We start from the raw sequence: 21,816 nt of genomic DNA, 5'->3' as shown, positions 1-21,816 counted from the left end.
AATTTGTATCTGCTTGTTGACTTCCTGATACAGTATACAAATTCCATTCATTATAATCGAACATATTTTTGTAAATGCTCACAATATCCTTCCAATTTTACTTCATTGCTATGTTCCACAATAAAAACATCATTTATTTTGTTCCTATAATGTAGTAAACATCCTAAGGTGTTACTCAGGAAGGAGACAGATGTCTAGTAGTAATAGAATTAGGGGAGATGATGGCAATTGTGGTTGAGAGAGGTTTGGGGAGCGAGATGGCAGTGCAGGTGATTGGATAAGGAGAGTTGAGCCATGATGGTTGAAAGTTCTCAGAATGATGGAGTATGGGATGCTTGACAAGGCTGGAAGGCATTGGCTGAATTCTAGGATTTTAGGCTGCAGAAGTAGGATGGATTAATGCTGTGGAGAAAATTGTAAAAGAGGATGAGGTTTTGGATGTCAATACCTTGGGGAGTAGGGAGAGAGTGGAGGTTGACAAGCAATGGCTGAGTGGGACTTAATGTCCAACAGAATGCGAACAGACTTTTAAAAAAAGCTTTATGTAGGCTGGAGGTAGGGAGCCAAATGACAAAAGGTCTGAGAAATTGAACCTGGAGATAAGAAAAATATAGATTAGATATACAATAGTACTGGGAATGAAGTAGAAGTGCATGTGGAAATATTGCATAGTGGAAGGAAGGAGTCTTGATAATGGCTAGGATATGGTGTTTGAAGTTCAGCTCAGGGTCAAAACGACACCAAGGCTGTGCGCTATTGGGTTCAACTTGATTGAGCAGCCAGGGTAGAGAATGAAGTGGTGACAAGTTTATGGCTTTTGGCAAGAGCCAAACAGCAGTAGCTTGACTTACCAATGTTGAGTTCGTTCATCCATGACTTGATGTTTGACAGGCAGTCTGAGAGCACAGTGGTAACTATGGAGTTGAGGTTTGCCATAAAGTTAAAACTGGGTGTTGTTTATGTGTGTGCGGAACCTGAACCTCATGCCAGTAGATGATGCCAAGAAGCAATGCGTAAGTGAGGAAAAGCAGTGATGTATCAGCCATATCAAGACAAGTTGGAGTCTCATTTAGGTGGATCACAAAAGAGAAGCTTTGAATGGTCAACATGGAGAAGCTGAGGGGGCAAGAATAGTGCATCACATGTAACCATAAAGGATATAATTTGTGGCTTTGACCAGAGTGGTCTCTGTATTGTCAGAGCACAAAAATTGGGAGAGCTGAGCATGGATCTATGTAACAACGGTGTGTTCAAAGACCTTAAGAGGGATAAAAAGAAACTAAAAGGCATACTGTATTGTGTGGGAAAGGATATTTTAAACACTGCGAGTTATTTTCAACTGTGTTTAAATATGTAGTATCCAGCCTACTTAAACACTATAATAGTGGTCGGACCAAAATGTTTGTAAACAAGTTCTAACTAGTTTTAATCACAGGGAACAAGGCAATTTATATAAGGGAATCCACGTGAGGGATGCAAGGAAGTTTTGAAAGCACATGCTTCAATGGAGGAGTCAGATTTGAGTGTCTCTCAAATGTGGTTGGATCCTAATGATAGTTCTTAAGTTTAGTTGAAAGGGTCAGATTATTCTGATAGGAAAGGAGAGGTCAAAAAGGAAGAGTGAAGCTTCATACAAGACCATATAGTTGTAATAGAATGGGAGAATATTAGTCATTAAGTTCTGGTGCTTCTGGTAAAAAGTTGATTCTTAGCATCTATTCTGGATCCTGTAGCAATGATAAACCTTTTAATGCTATTGGCAGCAGAAAATGATTAAGGACCATTTGGATCCTTCTGTGAACTTTAGCAGAGCAAAATTTGGTTGAAATATTGAATGTTACTCTGCATCTATTTTCACTATTACAGATATTTCTGAGGTATGACTCATGCTGAAGAGAGATAATGCTTTAAGTGTGGGAATGGCCTTAGCTATAATTAAGATATTCAAGGCTATCTTGGATAATGGACGTGATGGCATTTATTTCAGGTTGCTAAAGGAAAGGCAGAGATATAATGTGAGCCAGTGGTTCATAGCTCTTTGAGGTTTAGGCTAGTTCCAAAGGAACTTTAATTATAGACCCATTAGCTTGTCATTGATGCTGTTTGAAGAATAGATGTTTAAAACAGTGTAAGGGTTGCTACTTATGGCCATTAGGAGACTTTGGTTACTACTAAGGAATCTCGGCATGGTTTTCAAAAATGGCGATCCTGCTTCACTAATCTGAGTTTTTCTTTTGAGGAAGTGATCAGATTAGTAGTTGATGGCAGCCTAATTGATAAACTATATCTTGATTTCCAGAAATGTTTACTTTATTCTGTATGTGGGCAGTGCTGGCAAAGCAGCATTTATGGTGGTGGGCTTTCTCCTCAAACCACAGCAGTCCTTGGGGGTAACGGTGCTCATAAGATGGTGTTAAATAAGGAATTCCAGGATATTGACCCAGTAAAGATGAAGCAATGACATTATATAAAACAAAAACAGAATTACCTGGAAAAACTCAGCAGGTCTGGCAGCATCAGCGGAGAAGAAAAGAGTTGACGTTTCGAGTCCTCATTACCCTTCAACAGAACTAGGTGAATCCGAGGAAAGGGGTGAAATATAAGCTCGTTTAAGGTGTGGGGGAATGACATTATATGTTCAAGTCAGGATGGTGCATGATTTGGAATAGATGGTGTTCCCATGGCATTGCTGTTCTTGAGGATAGTTATGGATGAATGAGGAGTTGTCAAAGTAACGGTAGGGAGTTGTTGCTGTGGCTTCCTGTGAATACTAATTATTGCAGGTTTAGTGCCCTATTGATGGAGCAGAACAATATTTGTAGAAGGGATGCTGATCAAATGAACTGCTGTGTTCTGCGTGGTATTGATTTCTTGAGTGCTATTGTGACTGTAACCATTCATGCAAGTGGTGAGTATTCTATCACACTCCTGACTTGATTGGAATTGATGGTCAGATATTATGTTGGATAACATGGTTCTAAACTTGTAAGCAGAAGGTCATTATCCATGGGAGTAAATCTGCAAGGGCCAGGTCAAGAACAGAGTTCTGCAAGAATAATTAATGTTATTTATAATCTTTTAATGATTTAGATAAGCACATTAATGGAATCATCCCCACATTTGCAGAAGACACAATAATATGCACAAGATTTGGGATTTTAGACAACTTAATAGACCAATTTAGCTGAAGTAAGAGAATTGGCCCATGTGTGTCAGATGTTCTTCAGTGTGGATAGATAGTGTTATGTACATGAATTCAAGATATAGTTCATCAATTAGACTGCCATCAACCACTAATCTGATCACTCCCAAAATAACTCAAACAGATTAGTGAAGCAGGATCTCCATTTTTGAGTGTGAAATACTTGAGGCATCCGTTGGGGGTACTTGTTAAAATTATAAAACAGGAGAGGCACCTAGAAGTCATAGTTCATACATCATTGAAGGTCCATAAAAGTGGCCTGGAATTTGCTGTGGTGTCATTATGCTACTGAAACTGACAGCAACTTTCACAGTCCAGACATGGGCAGAATAACAGAGAAGTCCAGAAGTTGCTGTCCATACTCCTCTTTAGGGTGCACTGTATAGGTTCTCAAAAACTGTAGTGCGTTGCAGTCATGAATTGGTGAGGACCTCCACTTCTACGCCGTTAGTCTCGCTGTAAAGACCCTTGAAAAAGATGCACATCTTGAAAGAGTTGTAACTGGGTTCTTAATGGCATACTAGCTTCATAAGTCTTACTAACCATTCTGATTGTCCCTGAAAAGCTAATTTTCTTTTCCTAGAGGCAGTGTCCTCCAGAATAGTTTAAGAGCATATGATGAGTATGGATTTTCTGTAGCCCTTCAAAAAAGATCTGGTCACGTTCCTGAGAGAGGAGACCATTTTCAGATCTAGATTGGTTGAGAATAATAGGCTTTTATAAGTTACCACAATTTCCTGGAGCTTTGCTGAATGTCATAGGGAGTTGGAGAGGAATTTTTAAGAGGCTTTCTGAAATTGGTCTCAGGTTTATTTCCTCTCTCAGCTAGATTTGAAAGGTGAACCAATGAAATGACTGAACCTTTCAGGATGAATTGGGCTTGTAATCTTTTTATATAGTTGTATAAATGTTGAGTGTATAGAATGTTAAAATCTGAAAAGTACATATAATTGTAATTATTGGAATTTTTGATTTTAATGAAAACCCAAGCTTTTTTTCATGACCATTTGAAACAATCCACAGGCCCTGATGCTGGCTCAAGGCAAGTTTTGGGATGTTGAGTGGTGAGGTTAGCTGGAAACTCACCCACTGCTCCAAAAAATGTGGCAAGAGCTATTTTAGCTTTTTTAAAAAAGGTGGATCAAGTTTTTGTAAAGGGGTTCCAGGGCAGAAATGGCCAAAGCTATCTTTGTGGGGACCAGAGAAGCACTCGTGTTTCACCTGGCCCCACAAACAAAGGTTTTTTTTTACCTTTTTGCAGCTAATGTACTGTGGTTCAGCCTGACAGGAAAGCTGCAGTAACTTCACTGCTCGGGCTTAAGTTAAAATTGTAGTTGCGCCCCAAATCTGCCATCAAGACTTGACAGGTATATGTAAAGGTGGGCGAGGGTGGGGGATGGGCACCAGTTTCTTACAAGTGAACAGATCTCTTTTGTCTGGCTGATTGATAAAAGATGATTTCCCATGTTTTGCACTTTAATAATGATATGTGTTCTGTTCTTCTGTGCTGTAACAATTCTGTGATGTGTGTTCTGTTCTTGTTTACAGTGGATTTGACTATGAAATTATAGTGATTGATGATGGAAGTCCTGATGGGACACTTGAGGTTGCCAAACAGTTGGAACAGATTTATGGATCTGATAAAATCGTAAGTTTTTGAGTAGTATCTGTAAATTAGCCATATATGCTGAGTCTTTTTCTTCAGGGAACTGGGTGGTCTATTGTGTGGTATAATCTTTTCACCTCTGGGACTATCCTGCAAATAGGATATAAATAATCTCTCTGTGCCAGCTACTAAAAGTTCCAAGGGAACTGAGTTTGTGGCCAAAGTTGGTAGAACAGAACACCCCATAATTTGGCACTGACTAGTAGTTTCACTGAGATAGGCCATGAGGATAGCTCTTGTGGGAAATAGAAATGTTATACTGTAGCAGTAAGAACATAAGAATGTAAGGAATGAGGCAAGGCCACTCAGCGATTCAAGGTCATCAAGCTTCTGTAGTTCCATCTGGTGTTTATGTGGTACTGTAGTTAGTCCCCATCTTTGGTTCCTTCTGAATTCGTCAACCCAAGCCACAGCTTCTATCACTGTTTTGTTCGAGATTTAAACTATGATTTCATTACCAAATCCTGTCTAGTTCTCTTTTGAAAGACTCTACCACTTCATAAAAACAAAAAAACTACGGATGCTGGAAATCCAAAACAAAAACAGAATTACCTGGAAAAACTCAGCAGGTCTGGCAGCATCGGCGGAGAAGAAAAGAGTTGACGTTTCGAGTCCTCATGATTCGTTTAGATAATATCACCAACTTTAACGCCTATGTGTTCTTTTGTTCTGTTGTTTGTAACATCTTTTGATGGTCTGCGTCTGTCGCTGCTTGTTTGTCCCTACAACTACACCAACCCCCTCCACTTCTCTCTCTCTCTCTCTCCCCCCGCCCCCACACACCTTGGACCAGCTTATATTTCAACTCTTTCTTGGACTCACTCAAGTTCTGTCGAAGGGCCATGAGAACTCGAAACGTCAACTCTTTTCTTCTCTGCTGATGCTGCCAGACCTGCTGAGTTTTTCCAGGTAATTCTGTTTTTGTTCTACCACTTCATAGTTCATTGGGTAAAATTAAATCTTTTTCAACGTGAATTCAATATAAGCAATTTCTTCAAAACTTAAATTCTGAATTATTTTTTCGAAGACTTATCCCCTTACAGGATCATGAATTATTGTAAAGAGATGACTACTTTTTGTAGGAAGGGGAAGTTGCCACCAAGACCTGATAGACAAAAGTATAAAGGAGGTAGAAAGATGTTGTAATGTGGGCATTTTTATTTAATACTGGGAGGCATTGCTAAGTTGGAGCTGCAATAAATACTGCTGTAGACCAGCAGTAGAGATTTTCAAAATGCATACTAATTCCATCAGCTTCGGGACCACCAGATTGGCTGATTTCCTATGTGCTGATCCTGCTGCTGTTCAATAAGATCACCTTTCATTCTTCTAGAGAATATAGCCCCAATTTACTCAGCCTCTCATCATAGGACAGCCTCCTCATTTCAGGAACCAAACTAGTGAAACTTTAAGTATATCCATCCTTAAATATGGAGATCAAAACTGCACATAGTACTTCAGGTATGGTCTCGCTAAAGCCCAATACAACAGTAGCTAAACTTCCTTATTCTTGTAATCCAATCCCCTTGCAATAAAGGACAACATCCCAATTGCCTTCCTAATTGTTTGCTATACCTGCATGCTAAGTTTGTGTTCCTTGTGTGAGTACACCCAAGTCCACCATCTACAAGGAATAAATCAGGAGTGTGATGAAGACTAATTGAAAAGCAGAAAACTATAAATGCTGGAAATCTGAAATGAAAAAGAAAATGCAGGAAAAAAACTCAGCAGGCTAGGCAGCATCTGTGTAGAGAGAGAATCAGAGTTAATGTTTCAGGCCTGTGACTTGTCATCAGATTGCCTGGATGAGTGCAACTGCCACAACACTGAAGAAGCTTGATACCATCTAAGACAAAGCAGCTGCTTCTTGCCACCTAAACATTCACTCCCTTCACCACCAGTACAATGGCAGCAGGGTGTACCATTTGCAAGGTGCACTGCAGCAACATGCCCAATCCTCTTTCGACAGCACTTTCCAAGCCTGTGACCACTACCATCTAGAATGACAAGAGCAGCAAATTCATGGGAACACCACCACCTGCAAATTTCCCTGCAAGCCACAAACCATCCTGAATTGGAACTACATCCCCATTTCTTCAGCGTCACTGCGTCAAAAACCTGGGTCCCTCTTCCTAAAAGCACTGTGGGTGTACCTACACCTGATGAACTTCAGCTCACCTTCTCTAGGGCATTTAAGGATGGACAAGTGCTGGCCTTGCCAGTGATGTTCATATCCCATGAACAAAAAACTTTTGCTTATTTTTATAGTACGTTTCACACTCCTTCAACCATTGTTAGTCCTGAGTCACACCCAGGCTGATTTTGATGGTTTACTTTCCTGAGAGAAGTTCTCTTTTATACAGTCAACTCAGCTCACTGCAACAATAAGGATGTCCTCTACCATTTCATTAATTCTTTTTGAGCATTTGAAAGCCTACAACATATACCTAATTAGTAACTGAGTCTGTGATTTAAGGTGTTGTAGGAGGAATGTACTAAATTCTCTGAATAACATCAAGCTTAAGTAATGCCTGATATGGACTACTTAATCTTGAACAAAGATTTCAGAGTCAGAAAAACATGTTCTTTTTCCCAATGCTTTGTTCTTTTGACCTTAATATGTCTACATATGTGAGGCAGGAAACTGGATTACAATCTAAAAATCACCATTTCTATTTTACATGAATCCTGAGAGCTCCACTGATTTTATGTTTAATCTCCATTTCCCCACAAAAACCTGCTATAGCATCTTGCCTTTCATAAACTAAAGCTGATGGAGCACAGTGATTTCAAAAGGAAAGTTAATGAGAGATCCTGCACTACCAGGTGTAAGAATGGGCAAACATTCATTGGAAAATTGGGACTACAGTGTTGTAATTCCATCTCTGACATGTGCTTCTTCCAAGTTTTGGCCCTTGCTGCGACCATGCCATCATGGATTTATTCGAGCACTCAAGAAATTAGGAAGTGCAGTAGCCCCTTTTAAACTGAATTCTGCAAACTCTAAAACTTAAATAAGTCATTCCTTTAAAAATTAAGGCATCCTATTTTGTCACAACACCATAATTAAAATAAGAGTAGCACATGAAACTTACATTGCTTGTGCTTTTACAGAATTTTTCCTCTTAATCATATACACGTTCATACCAATAAAATAAATCTCTTGTATCATATGTTCCTTTAAACCAGCCTTTTTGAAATCAATCTTTTTATTTGTCTGTAGCAGAAAGAGGACATATTTAGAAAATTAAGAGTTATCTGCATGCTTTATAGCTGTATCTTTATCCCACTGGTCATCTGTGAGCCAGCTTTTTCATTAAAAGAGCAGGGCATATTTCAGTGAATTGCTGTCTGTCTGTGCCTTCTTAGCCTCTTGAACATTAATATTGTTATTGCAAATAACCAACCTTGATTTTTCTTTTTCTAAACAAAAACTGGAAGGTTTAAAGAGAAACAGACGAAGGCAGGCAAGAGGAGGTTGGAGTAATAATGCTGTGCTGATCAATTTTTAAAAACTTCTCTGCTCATACTTGGATGTGATTACCAAAGAAGTGGTCATTGGTTTGATCTGTTCTAGTGTGACCCATGGAGAACTGTTAGGTCAAGAGAGAGGAAAACTTTGTTGAGGAGTGGAGAGAATGAGAAAAACTATGCTGGAGACAGCAACTGAAAAAAACTCTGTTAAAGATGAGACAGACTGATAATTGTGGGGCCAGGTGAAACAGGGCTGCTCCTCCCCACAAGGGTAGCTTAGGCCACCCCCATCTGGGAATCCCCCTTTGCAAAAACCTTTTTAAAAAAAAACTAAAATAGCTTTTGCCTCATTTTTGGAACAGCAGATGAATTTCCAGTTCACTTTGCCACCCACCATCCCAAAATCTGCCACGAGCTAGCATAGGGGCCTAGGTATTGTTTCAAAGGCTCATGAAAAATCTCAGGTTTCATTAAAATCAAAATGAACTATTTAAAAAAACTGGAACTCCAATCATTAAAATCCTGCGTACTTTTCAAATTATATATATATATACAACATTTACATTATTATACAAAAAGGCTACCTAGTCCATCAAGCCTGCCCCCTCCAGGCAAGGTGTTGTCATTTGATGCCCGGCCAGCAGTAAAAATGGCTCTGCTGACTTGCCTGCACTGATCCCACTGACTTCCCGGTAGTTGTGATCTTTAACTGCTCATCTAAGCAAGCGAGACGGACAGCCTTTAGAAAGCAGCAGACTCCTTTTTAAATATGCAGGTCCACTATCGTAACCAGAGGCCGCCCCCTGTAGCTTGACATTCTGCTGGCTAACTACCACTTTCTACTAGGTTAGAGTTGAAGACCGATAGAGCCTATGTAGATGGAACCAGGTGTTAAAATTTTCCAGGTCTCAGCTGCAAAGGGCCGAACAATTTGACTTCTCCCATAGGACTCCACTTACAGGACTCACGGTTTGGAATGAAAGTTAGGACTTTTATGTTTGGAGGAAGGGGAGTTTTTCTTTATCCTTTCATGGGATTTGAGTATCCCTAGTAAAGCCAGCATTTGTTGCCCATCCCTATTTGTCCTTAAGAAGGTGGTGGTAAACTGCCTTTTTGAAATGCTGCAGTCTATCTGGTGTAGGTACACCCACTGTGCTGTTAGGGAATTCAAAGATTTTGATCCAGCAACATTGAAGGAACGGCGATACAGTTCCAATTCAGGCTGGTGTGGGGGTTGGAGGGGAAGGTGCAGCAGTAGAGGCTACAAGGAAGAGAAATGATTGGTAAGTAGTGGGTAAGGTTGGGTAAGTATTTACTACTTCTATTGTTTATAACTTAAGGTATTTTTGTGGTTTATAGTTTGTATATTCTGTAGTAACGAGGATCAGGAAAGAAGGGCCCTAGTGTAATTGTTTTAAAAGGCTTAATTTAAAGGGATAAGTCATGGCAGGAGAGCTCAAAGTCATGGTGTACTCCATGTGGAAAGCCAGGAACATTTCCAGTGCCCAGGACCAGCTTGTGTGCAGTAAGTGTGTCCAACTGCAGCTTCTGGAAGCTCGGGTTTCAGAGCTGGAACTGCGGCTGGGGACACTGGAACATCCTCGAGTCTGAGAGCATCGTGGATAGCACGTTTAGAGAGGTGGTCACACTGCAGCTGAAGGGACTTGAGGAAGGAAGGGAATGGGTGACCACCAGGCAGTCCAAGAGAAACAGGCAGGTAGTTCAGGAGTCCCCTGGGGTCCCGCTCGCAAATCGGTATTCCATTTTGGAGGCTTATGAGGGCGCTGTTTCCTCCAGGGATTGCAGCCAAAGGCAAGCTTCTGGCGCCACAAGCAGCTTGTCTGTACAGGAGGGGAGGAAGAGCAATAGTAATAGGGAATTCTATATCAGTGGAACAGATGGGCGCTACTGTGGCCGTCAATGTGACTCCAGGATGGTGTGTTGCCTCCCTGGTGCTAGGGTCCGGGATGTCACTGAACGACTGCAGGGCATCCTGAAGGGGGAGGGTGATAAGGCAAGGGTCATGACACATGTTGGTACCAATGACATAGATAGAAAGAGGGATGAGGTCTTGCATCAAAAATTCAGGGAGTTAGGCTGTAGACTAAAAAGCAGGACCTCTTGGGTTGCAATCTCTGGATTACTCCTAGTGTCATGTGCTAGCGAGCACAGAAATAGCAGAATAGCACAGATGAATACGTGGTTTAAGATTTGGTGCAGGAGGATGGGTTTTAGATTCCTGGATTACTGGGATCGTTTCTGGGGAAGGTGGGACCTGTACAAGCGGGACTGTCTATACCTGAACCAGAGCGGGACTAACATCCTTACAGGCGGGTTTGCTAGTGCTGTTGGGAGGAGTTTAAACTAATTCGGCAGGGGGAGGGGACACAGAATATTAACAGAATAGGGACACATCATAATACAGTAAAACAATCAAGTCAGAGGGATTACAGCTGCATTAAGTTTCAAGGGAGTAAGGTAAGGCTGGATGGCCTCTACTTTAATGCCAGGTAAAACAGATGAGTTAAGAGTGAGGATTGACATATTGTGATATAGTAGCCTTCACAGAGATGTGGTTGAGGGAAGGGCAGGATTGGCAACTCAACATTCCGGGTATAGAATCTTCAGGTGAGGCAGGGGAGGGGGGTAAAAGAGGAGGAGGCATTGCATTATTAGTTAAGGAGTCAGTTGCTGCAGTAAGGAGAGATGATATCTTGGAGGGGGCATCGAATGAAGCTTTGTGTGTAGAGCTTAGGAATAAAAAGGGGGCAGCCACATTGTTAGGTGATTATTATAGACCCCCAGATAGTCAGCGAGAAACTGAGGAGCAAATATATGCACGATTTGCGGAGGTGTGTAAAAACAATAACAATAGGGTAATTATATTAGGTGATTTTAACTTTCCCAACATTAATTGGGATAGACATAATATTAAGGGCTTGGATGGAGTGGATTTCTTGAAATGTGTAACAGGAGAACTTTTTAGGTCAATATGTAGAGCATCTAACAAGTGCTGGACCTAATTCTGGGGAATGAAGCCAGACAGGTGGCTGAGGTGGTGGTGGGGAGAATTTTAGTGAAAGCGACCACAACATGGTACAATTTAAGCTTGTTATGGACAAAGAAATAGACAAGTTGCAAAAAAAGTGTTTTGGATTGGGAGAGAGCGGATTTTAGTAAAATAAGGCAGGATCTGGCCATGCTAGACTGGGAATAGCTACTTGTGGGGAAATCTACAGAAGAGCAGTGTGTGGGGGGGGGGGGATTCAAAAAGAAAATGCTCAACATGTTCCCTCTAGGGTGATAGGAAAGAGTAACAAGCCTAGAGAGCCATGGATGACCAGAGACATTCAGGATACAATGAGAAGGAAAAGGGAGGCTTTTAGCAAGTACAAGGGGAGCAAATCAGCAGAGGCATTAGTGGAGTAAAGAAGGTGCAGGGTGGAGCTTAAGAAAGCAATAAGGAGAGCAAAGAAGGGATATGAGAGGAGGCGACCAGATGTGTAGATGAGGGTAGTGCAGTTGATGTAGTTTATATGGATTTCAGCAAAGCCTTTGACAAGGTCCCACATGGGAGACTTATAAAGAAGGCAAATGCACATGGGATACAGGGTAATTTGATAAGGTGGATTCAAAATTGGCTTAGTTGTAGGATACAGAGGGTGATGACAGAAGGATGCTTTAGTGACTGACAGCCAGTGTCCAGTGGCATACCATAGGGATCTGTGCTGGGTCCCCTATTATTTGTCATTTATATAAACAACATAGATGACTATGTAGGGGGTAGGATTAGTAAGTTTGCGGATGACACAAAGATTAGGCAGGTGGTTAACAGTGAGGTTGAGTATCTTGGGCTACAGGAAGATATAGACGGGATGGTCAAATGGGCAGATAAGTGGCAGATGGAATTTAACCCTGAAAAGTGTGAGGTGATACGCTTTAGAAGGAGTAATTTGGCAATGAATGGCATGACACTAGGAAGTTCTGAGGAACAAAGGGGCCTTGGCGTGTGTGTCCATAGATCTCTGAAGGCGGAGGGGCATGTTAGTGGGGTGGTGAAAAAAGCATATGGGACACTTGCCTTTATCAAATGAGGCATAGATTACAAAAGTAGGGAGGTCATGTTGGAGTTGTATAGAACCTTGGTGAGGCCACAGCTGGAGTACTGTGTGCAGTTCTAGTCGCCACATTATAGGAAGGATGTGATTGCACTGGAGGGGGTGCAGAGGAGATTCACCAGGATGTTGCCTGGGATGAAACGTTTAAGCTATGAAGAGAAGCTGGATAGACTTGGGTTGTTTTTGTTGGAGCAGAGAAGACTGAGGGGTGACCTGATCGAGGTGTATAAGATTATGAGGGGCATGGACAGGATGGATAGGGAGCAGCTGTTCCCCTTAGTTGAAGGGTCAGTCACGAGGCGACACAAGTTCAAGGTGAGGGGCAGTAGGTTTAGGGGTGATGTGAGGAAAAATGTTTTTACCCAGAGGGTGGTGACGGTCTGGAATGTGCTGCCTGGGAGGGTGGTGGAGGCAGGTTGCCTCACGTCCTTTAAAAAGTACCTGGATGAGCACTTGGCATGTCATAACATTCAAGGCTATGGGCCAAGTGCTGGTAAATAGGATTAGGTAGGTAAGTCAGGTGTTTCTCATGTGTCGGTGCAGACTTGATGGGCCGAAGGGCCTCTTCTGCACTGTGATTTGACAAAGTTCCTCATGAGAGACTTGTTAGCTAAAGTTCGTGGAATTGAAGGCAAATTATTGACCTAGTTAAGAAATTGGGTGAGTGACAGGAAATGGCGAGCAGGTTCTTGAAGCTGCAGGGCCAATCAGAGACTTGCCAGCTTGAAAAGAGCAGGAAATAAATGCTTGTTGAGGGAGGAGGAGAGAGATCCTGTTGATGAGGGGAATATGGGCAAGGAGCCTGCTGAGGTGATGGGAGACACAGGCACACATTCTGTTGTGAGGAGGAGTTGAGATTTGGCTTTGTGTCCGTGTGTATGTCTGTATTAGAGAGATATTCTATTGCTGGAGGAAAGATGTTGGAGGGATGATACCATTATTCAAGTTTTGGAGACGAATTTAGTAACAATTTTGTGTTCAAGCCCAACTCTTAGATTGAGCTTACTGCATTGTTGGAGATATTGTCTTCTGGAATGAGGTGTTAAATCATCTGCCTCTTTCAGTGATCCAGCGGGCATTAAAGATTATGAAGAGGAGTAGAATATTCTTCCAGTGCTGTGGTAGCATCTTCTCTTAGCTAAGATCACCCAAAATAGATTGACCTGGTAATTCATTTAATTGCTGATCGTGGGACATTGCTTTTGTAAGATGGCTGCCCTACCACATTTGTTTTCATGGGTGACTGTATTTTATGATAATTCATTATAAAAGGCTCTGGGACATTTCTGACACATGTGATCAGGTATTCTGTAAAAGTAAGTTTGTTTCTATTTTTAAAAAGCTCTGAATTTAAACTTGTTTCTTAAGCTGAACCTTTTAGTAATACTAAATACTTTTGTACAGATAAAAGCAAAATACTGTGGATGCTGGAAATCTGAAACAAAAATGCTGGAAAAACTCAGCAAGTCTAACAGCATCTGTGGAGAGAAAAACAGAGTTAATGTTTCGAGTCCATAGGACTCTTCTTCAGAACTAAAGAGAAGTAAAAATGTGATGAAATTTATACAGTTTGGTTTGGGGGGTGGGGTGGTTGTGGAGCAGCTGAAGCTGGAAAGAAGGGCAATGAAAGGTGGGGTCAAAGGAGAGATTGACAAAGATGTCATTAACAAAAGGACAAAGAGGGTGTTAATGGTAGTGGTAAGGGCTAAAGGAGGTGCTGTTGGTGGCATTAAGGTAAGAAAACAGAATGTGATAATAGCAGGACAAGTGTAAGCGCTCTGGAAAGAACAACATGAACAAGTGACAGATGGGACCTGGTGGGGGTGGGGGAAGGGGACAGTGGTGGGAAAAAAGATCGAAAATAGGATAAAAGGTGGGATAAAACAATGAATAAACAAATAAAAATGAAAATACATAAAAAAGTGGATAAAAAATAAAAATTAATTTGAAAAAACGGGGTGAGGATAGAGGAGAGAGTTCATGGTCTGAAGTTGTTGAACTCAATGTTAAGTCCGGAAGGCTGTAAAGTGCCCAATTGGAAGATGAGGTGCTATTCCTCCAGTTTGCATTGAACTTCACTGGAACATTGCAGCACGCCAAGGACGGACATGTGGGCATGAGAGCAGAATGGTGTGTTGAAATGACATGCGACAGGATGGTCTGGGTCATGCTTGTGGACAGATCGAAGATGTCTGCAAAGCGGTCACCCAGTCTGCGTTTGGTCTCTCCAATGTAGAGGAGACTGCACTGGGAGCAGCGAATGCAGTAATCCATATTGAAGGAGGTGTCAGTGAAGTGCTGCTTCACCTGAAAGGTGTGTTTGGGCCCTTGGACGGTGACGAAGCAGGTGGTAAAGGGGCAGGTGTTGCCACTTCTGCGATTGCATAGGAAGGTGCCTTGGGAGGGGGATGAGGTGTTGGGGGTGATGGAGGAGTGGGCCCGGGTGTCCCCGAGGGAACAGTCCCTATGAAATACCGACTGGGGTGGGGGGTGAGGAGAAGATATATTTGATGATGACATCATGCTAGAGTTGGCAGAAATGGTGGAGGATGATCTTTTGAATGCTGAGGCTGGTGAGGTGAAAAGTGAGGAGAAGGGGGACCCTATCATGGTTCTGGGAGAGAGAGGAAGGTGTGAGGGCAGAGGTGCAGGAGATGGGTCGGACATGTCAAGGGCCCTGTCAACCATAGTAGGTGGGAAACCTCGGTTAAAGAACAAGGAAGGCATGTCAGAAGTGCCATTTTGGAAAGTGGAATAATTGAAACAGATGTGACGGAGGTGAAGGAACTGAGAGATTGGGATGGAGTCCTTACAGGAAGCAGGGTGTGAGGAGCTGTAGCCGAGGTATCTGTGGGAGTCGTTGGGCTTGTAATGAATATTGGTGGACAGTCTATCACCAGAAATTGAGACAGAGAGGTCAAGGAAGGAAGGGGAAGTGTTGGAGATGGACCATGTGAAGGTGATGGAGGGGGAGATGTTTGATAAAGTTGAAAAGCTGCAGGTTAGTTTTATGTTTTCCCAAAACCCGCATGATAAACAGATGACCAGTAAAAGTTTTCCCATGTTACTGCAGCGATTACTTCATAATACCATGAAGTGTTCTCCTTATGCATATGGAAAGCATTATTTATTTTCCAGGAACTAAATTTAAAAAAAAAAACATTTTCGCCACTGTTTTGGAGTTTATCTATAACAAATTTCTTTCTAAGTTCTTTTATTGGAGGTGCCAATCCTCACTTCCATACCACGGAAATCCCCCCTCATTTTGAGCAATGCCACAGTAATAGAAGTACTGAGATCAATCTACGTGTAACATACAAAGTTGCCTATAGCTTTCAAGTTGATTTAGGACAATGCGCCCTCTATTAACTGTGCCTTACTGTAATATGTGGCTTTCTAGTAGAATTCTTAGAGATTTTGCTATAATTACTATTTCATGTTTCCACAGCTGCTGAGACCTAGAGCAAAGAAACTGGGATTAGGTAAGAACTATGTTGTCTTCCTGTATGAATGTTCAAAAACTATTTTAACCTACAGTTTGGATGTTAAGTTACTTGATTTATATGCAGTGGTCTGCAAAGTGCATAATTGATGAAATTGGAACTTCTCATTTACTAATTTTAACAATCTAAATGTTCTGATCATTGCTAATGCTAAAAATGGGACAACATTGTTGTATTGTAGAATTGTTTAAATCTGTTTATGTGGATTAGTGTTTTTGTTTGTATCTTGGGTACTGTAGAATAGTTACATTACTGGACTAGTAATCCAGAGGCCTACGCTGTTAATCCGGAGAAACTCATATGTTATCTTTAAAAACTAAATTAGTTCAGAATGTCCTTTTGAGACTGTCTGGCTTATATGTGACTCTTAACTGACCTGTGAGATGACCTAGCAAACCAGCCAACTAGAGATGAGCAATAAATGCTGCCAATCAGAGATGTGTCCAATAATAATGCTTTCTGCAAGTCTAAATATCTGTATTGTGTCTTTGAATTAATAATGAATTGACACCAATGACAATGTTTTTAAAAAATTATTTACTCACTAGGGGATGAAAGTTGTATTTTTTAATACATTGCGACACTGTGTTCATTGATGGCTCAATAATAAGTAACTCTAGATGTTCCTAGAAAGGCATGTTAGAGTCCTTGAAAACATTTGATACTATCTGTTTATTGTACAATTCTGAATTCTGCCAATTTCAATATTTTATTTATTTATTATATTTATGTAAGACACCTAATTTTAATTGGCCTTGGGCTCAAGCTTGGCATTCAGACCAGTTGAGTTTGTTAATTTGTAGCTAGCTGCTTGCCTCACTCTGGAATCCAGAATATCTTAAAAAGATCCGACACTCCTTTTCTCTCACTTATCTTTCCACAGTCAGCTTGCAACCTTGCACAGCACTTTTTTCCATGTCATCTTTGGCTGCCGCACAGAGCTGATTGAAAATATCTTACGGGAAAAGGGCTTTACGAAACGTATCTACAAATATATTTCATGCATGTACATTTAAGTACTAGTACACACACAACAATTTTTCTTTTGCTTCCCCTCTTCAAATTTTCTCTAGCTGTTTGCCAGCCCCCTTACTATCTAACCAAGAAAGTGCTATAGAAGCTCATGTGCTGGCTTTAATAGGGCAGGAGATGCTAGGGAAAGTGGATGTCCTTTTCCTTAACTGACAACTGCTCTAATCCACTTGGCAAGACCAGTAACATCTAATTTGCTGTGAATCATTAAATCATACTACAGAATTAAATTCTATTCTATACTTATCACTGCTGACCACTGACTGGGTCCAAACGCTGGAAACTGTCACTTCCAAAATGTATGCCACCTACATTGATAAATACAAATATGCACACCCTATTCTCCCTAAAATGCTACTAAAATATTTAATTGGTTGTAGCGTTCCATTTCAAATTGAAATTCCTATGTCAGGCTCTGCTTGTGGCAAAATCCATTTTAAAAGTGTCAACATTTGAGTGTAACATATCCATTACAGCTGTAGGTGGCACCAATATTCCTTTTTTTTTTGTAGAGTTTGCGGGCAACTGTTAAGTGCACGGTCCCTTTAAATTTATTTTGTGCAGCTACACATATGTGATAATTTAAAGGAACTGACTTGTGTGCAGCCTACTCAGGGACTTCTGGGATGCTGCACAGCTTAGGGGGAATTTTGGATGACACTGTGATAGACTTTGCAATATTAAAACTCCAGTCATGTAACGTTGATTGCTATAAAATTAATTGAAATTGTGCACTGGTGATTTGAGTTAGTAGTGTAGAAACATAGAAGTTTTTAGCATGGGAACTCGGTCTGGTGTGTCATATCGACTGTTAAATAGATCGATCCAAAAAAAAAAATCAGTACCCTGCTCTCTACCAATAGCAGGCTTGTCCAGCTCCTCTGTGACCCCCAAACGATTGTTGACAATTCCGGTAAGAGGGGTCAGTGAGTTTGAAGATTTCTGCAGGGGACTGCTCTCCAATCACAGTCTGTTTCTCTCCCTGTGATTGACAGAGCAGCAAACACTGGCAACTGCGAGTTTGTGAAGACAGAGCAAGAGAGACGCTAGAGCGCACGGGGCCTCCGCTTGCCACACTTTCCCATGGCTCCGGCTGCTTTCCCCCAGCTCCCAGTGCTCTGACCTAGCTGTGGCCGTGTTCCCCTGGCTGTGGGTGGGTGGCTGGTTGAGATATGCGAGAGGGGAGCATGTGTGTCTGGCTCACTCCCAGTCTTGGGATTCTCATTCACCCACACACCAACAGGCACTCTCACCCACTCTGATGCAGTGAGGGTGAGTGAGTGAGCACCCCGAGACAGGACGTCAGCTGGGCACACACACATTCTTATCCTTTCAAACTTGGTCGTCTTTATTTATTACTCATTTTTCTAAATTATCAATTTATCGGCTGTGACTTTTTCTTGCTTAACAAATTGTTCTTTTCATACCTCAGCATTTTTTGAAATTCATGTTTAATGTTGTGTCAAACCTTATCATTCCGAAATTTGGTCATCGGCCCCGAATGGAAGAAAAATTGAAATGTGCCCACCCTACTCAAAAAGGTTGGACAAGCCTGACCTATAGCCTTGTTCTTGCACCTGTTTCAAATTTATAGAACCATAGATGTAAATATATTCTACACACTAACCACTCCTGGGTTGCTTGATAATGATTTGTGCGTTATATTTTAGAAGATTATTGTTGGATTCATTTTTCTTTGAATTGTAAGTATTCACTGTAATGTAATTATGTTAAAATTTACTCTTTCAACACCTAGACTGTAATTTACCAGGCTTGTTGTCCTGAATCTGTGGCTTGACCCTGCCTCATAGACACTAGTCATGTTACCATTGGTTCATCTTTTAATTCTCCTGGCTTGTCAATCATTGATGATTCATCACTCAGTTCTACAATTCCCAGCTTTACAAATGTGCAAAAGAAAACTAATGGCAATGAGGTTATCTGTCAGCTTGATTGCCAAATCAGAGTGGATACCAGTAGGAGTGCAGAGAAATGTACGACGCAGCTGCCTTCATACCATTACTTAGTGACAGTTTACACTGTATTCTTCCCTTTTCTTTCCTGCTTCAGTTGCCTTGCAACTCCCAATTCCCTCCTCTTCTCCCCCTTTCTTGTTCTGCTCCTGTTTTTCCCCTCACGCTCCTCCTCTTTCCCTTCCCTCATTCTACCCCCACTCTGTCACTACCCCCCCTCCCCAAGCCTTCACAACCCCCTTCCTCGCCTCACTCCCCTAACCAATGTTAAGAGTTAATAGTAATACAATTCAATTTCTAATAAGTTTTAAAAAGACCTTAAATCATGTTATGCACCCATTGTACGTACTGCAGCTGGTATGCAATGTTATAATTCCTCTTGTTACAGAATCCTAACATTAATTTTGCAAAATCAGCAATGCTGTGCTATTGAGCCAGTGGCAGATGTGCAGTGTAACTACAAGATTGACTTATTATGGTGTACCAGCCATAAATATAAAAATCTACTTGTAAATAAAGTAAAATCTCCTTTTGATACAGTAGCTCAAATCTGACAGTAGCTCAAATCTGACATAGAAATAAGTAAAAAAAAATTAATAAGACGAGATTTCACAAACTGTTGGAATCCATCTTGCTCTTCAAGGAATTGTGCACTTTAGTTTTGGAAAGCATCCAGTTAGGCTGAAGTTAGCTATCATGAGAATACTTAGTAATTGCATTTTCTTGTAGTAAGATCCACTTTCAGCAACTTTGTAGAACATGATTTTACAAGATATGGACTACTAATAGGAGAGTACAGGTGCTTGGAGATCTGACTTCAAAATGGTGATCTTAGAAATAGAAACATAGATTCATGGTACAGAAGGAGGCCATTTGCCTATTTGCCAGCCAAAGAATACCTATCTAGTCTAAGCCCACCTTCCAGTTCTTGAATTCTGCAACCTGTACGTTATGGCAACTTGAGTGCATTTCAAGTATTTTTTAAAATGCAGTGGGAGTTTCTGCCTCTACCACCCTTTCAGGCAGTGAGTTCTACACCCCTTCTGGCTAAAAAAAAATTACTCCTCAATCGTTTTACCAATTACTTCAAATCTATGCCCCCTGGTTATTGACCTTGCTACTAAGAGGAAGAGGTCCCTCTGTTTAGACCCCCAATAATTATATAAATCTCCCCATAGTCTCCTCTGTTCCAAACAATCCTCAGCCTATTCAACCCCTCCCTATAGTTAAAATGCTTTAATTCTGGCGACACACTCGTAAATCTCCTCTGTACCTTCTCTAGTGTGATCACCTCCATTATGTAATGTGATGACCAGAACAGTCCTCTGTGTTCTAGCTGCAGTCTAACCAGTGTTTTATACAGTTATAGCATAACCTCCCTGCTCTTATACTGGAGCGTCAGACAATGAAGGAAAGTATCCTATAGTCTTTTTGACCATCTTATCTACCTGTCCTGCTACCTTTGGGGTTCTGTGAACATACACTGCAACGTCTCTCTATTCCCCTACACTTCTTAGAATCCTACTATTTATTGTATATGCCCTTGCCTTGTTTGAACTACCAAAAGCATTGCCTCATAATTCTCCAGATCGAATTCCAGTTGCCATTTTACTGTTCATTTATTTATTTACATCTTCTTGCATTCTACCTCTTTCCTCCTAACTATCAACGATACAACCAATTTTTGTACCTTTTGCAAAATTGGAAATCAGGCCCCCCCCCCACATGCAAGTCTAAATAATTTTTTTTATATACCACAAACATCAATGGACCCAGTGATGTTGAGAAGTAATCCGTTTTATTTTTCCTTAATAAAGAACCACTATAATTATCATTTTATTTTAATGTTCAGATGGAATAGCATAAAATCATTTATAAATATATCTCCTTTTTAGTGGGCTATCCAGTACAACTGATTTAAACAACCTGCTTTATATATTAAACTGCTTTTTAAAAATATGTTTTATTATAATCTTTTTTTATACCTGTCCTGGAAAGTCAACAAAATGAACTGCTCAAAATATTTATTCTGAGTATTCGTTTTTACTTTAGGAACAGCATATATCCATGGAATACAGCATGCCACTGGCAACTTTGTCATTATAATGGATGCTGATCTTTCACACCATGTAAGTTTATCTTCCCTTTATTGGTAGATTTTTACATTTAATATATTGAAGTAACCAATTCCTTTTTCCTTTACCTTTAGCCAAAATTTATCCCTGAATTCATAAAGTGAGTATTATTCTTTCTGTTTTTGTAGCCAACTTTGTATCATTCATTGGTTATACACTAGGTGATAAGGTTATCTTTTCAATATTTTGTGGTTCTAGGATATAGTATAAATGATGAATAAATCAGCTCATGATGACATCAATCTGTTCCCAGTTAATTCCATTGATTTCATGCCTGATTTTATGGTACTTTGTTTTATAATTGTTGTGATTCAATCACAAACAAGGGACATGACATGAAATAAACCAGTGCCAGGTCTAACAAAATCATTTTCATTGATTAATTCAAAACAGCCCTCATATCCACCTTCAGCACAAAAACACCACTATTGTACTCTCCTCTCATGCAAAATAGGTGTGTTGCATTCCAGCTATCTCTCAATATTTTAATATGGTAAAACCATATTCTAAATGAAATTGTACTTTAATTCGGAGTTCAGAAGATTACAAAAAACTGCTTCTCCTTATGGAGTCTGAATAAAGTTTGTGCCTCCTAAACTCTTGATCTACTAAATTTATGATACTGAGTGTTGCATCTACTTTTTACTTTATATACTTCATTTATTTAGTAAATTGTTCCTATTAGATTTAATGATACGTGACTACACAGTTTC

The 21,816-nt window shown here is 40.6% G+C and overlaps 1 protein-coding gene across 1 annotated transcript in view; it reads left to right on the top strand.

The window, feature by feature from the left end:
• The window catches only part of dpm1 (dolichyl-phosphate mannosyltransferase subunit 1, catalytic), an 81,103-nt gene that overhangs the window by 22,481 nt on the left and 36,806 nt on the right, over positions 1-21,816 (top strand). Inside the window, exons 2-5 of the mRNA XM_041204518.1 lie at positions 4,751-4,850; positions 15,909-15,942; positions 21,021-21,097; positions 21,178-21,203. Coding sequence (XP_041060452.1) covers positions 4,751-4,850; positions 15,909-15,942; positions 21,021-21,097; positions 21,178-21,203 — 237 coding nt within the window. The remainder of the gene's footprint in view (positions 1-4,750; positions 4,851-15,908; positions 15,943-21,020; positions 21,098-21,177; positions 21,204-21,816) is intronic.

Source organism: Carcharodon carcharias, chromosome 14 (assembly GCF_017639515.1).
Source record: "Carcharodon carcharias isolate sCarCar2 chromosome 14, sCarCar2.pri, whole genome shotgun sequence".
NCBI lineage: Eukaryota > Metazoa > Chordata > Chondrichthyes > Lamniformes > Lamnidae > Carcharodon > Carcharodon carcharias.
This window is presented reverse-complemented; position numbering and strand designations above follow the sequence as displayed.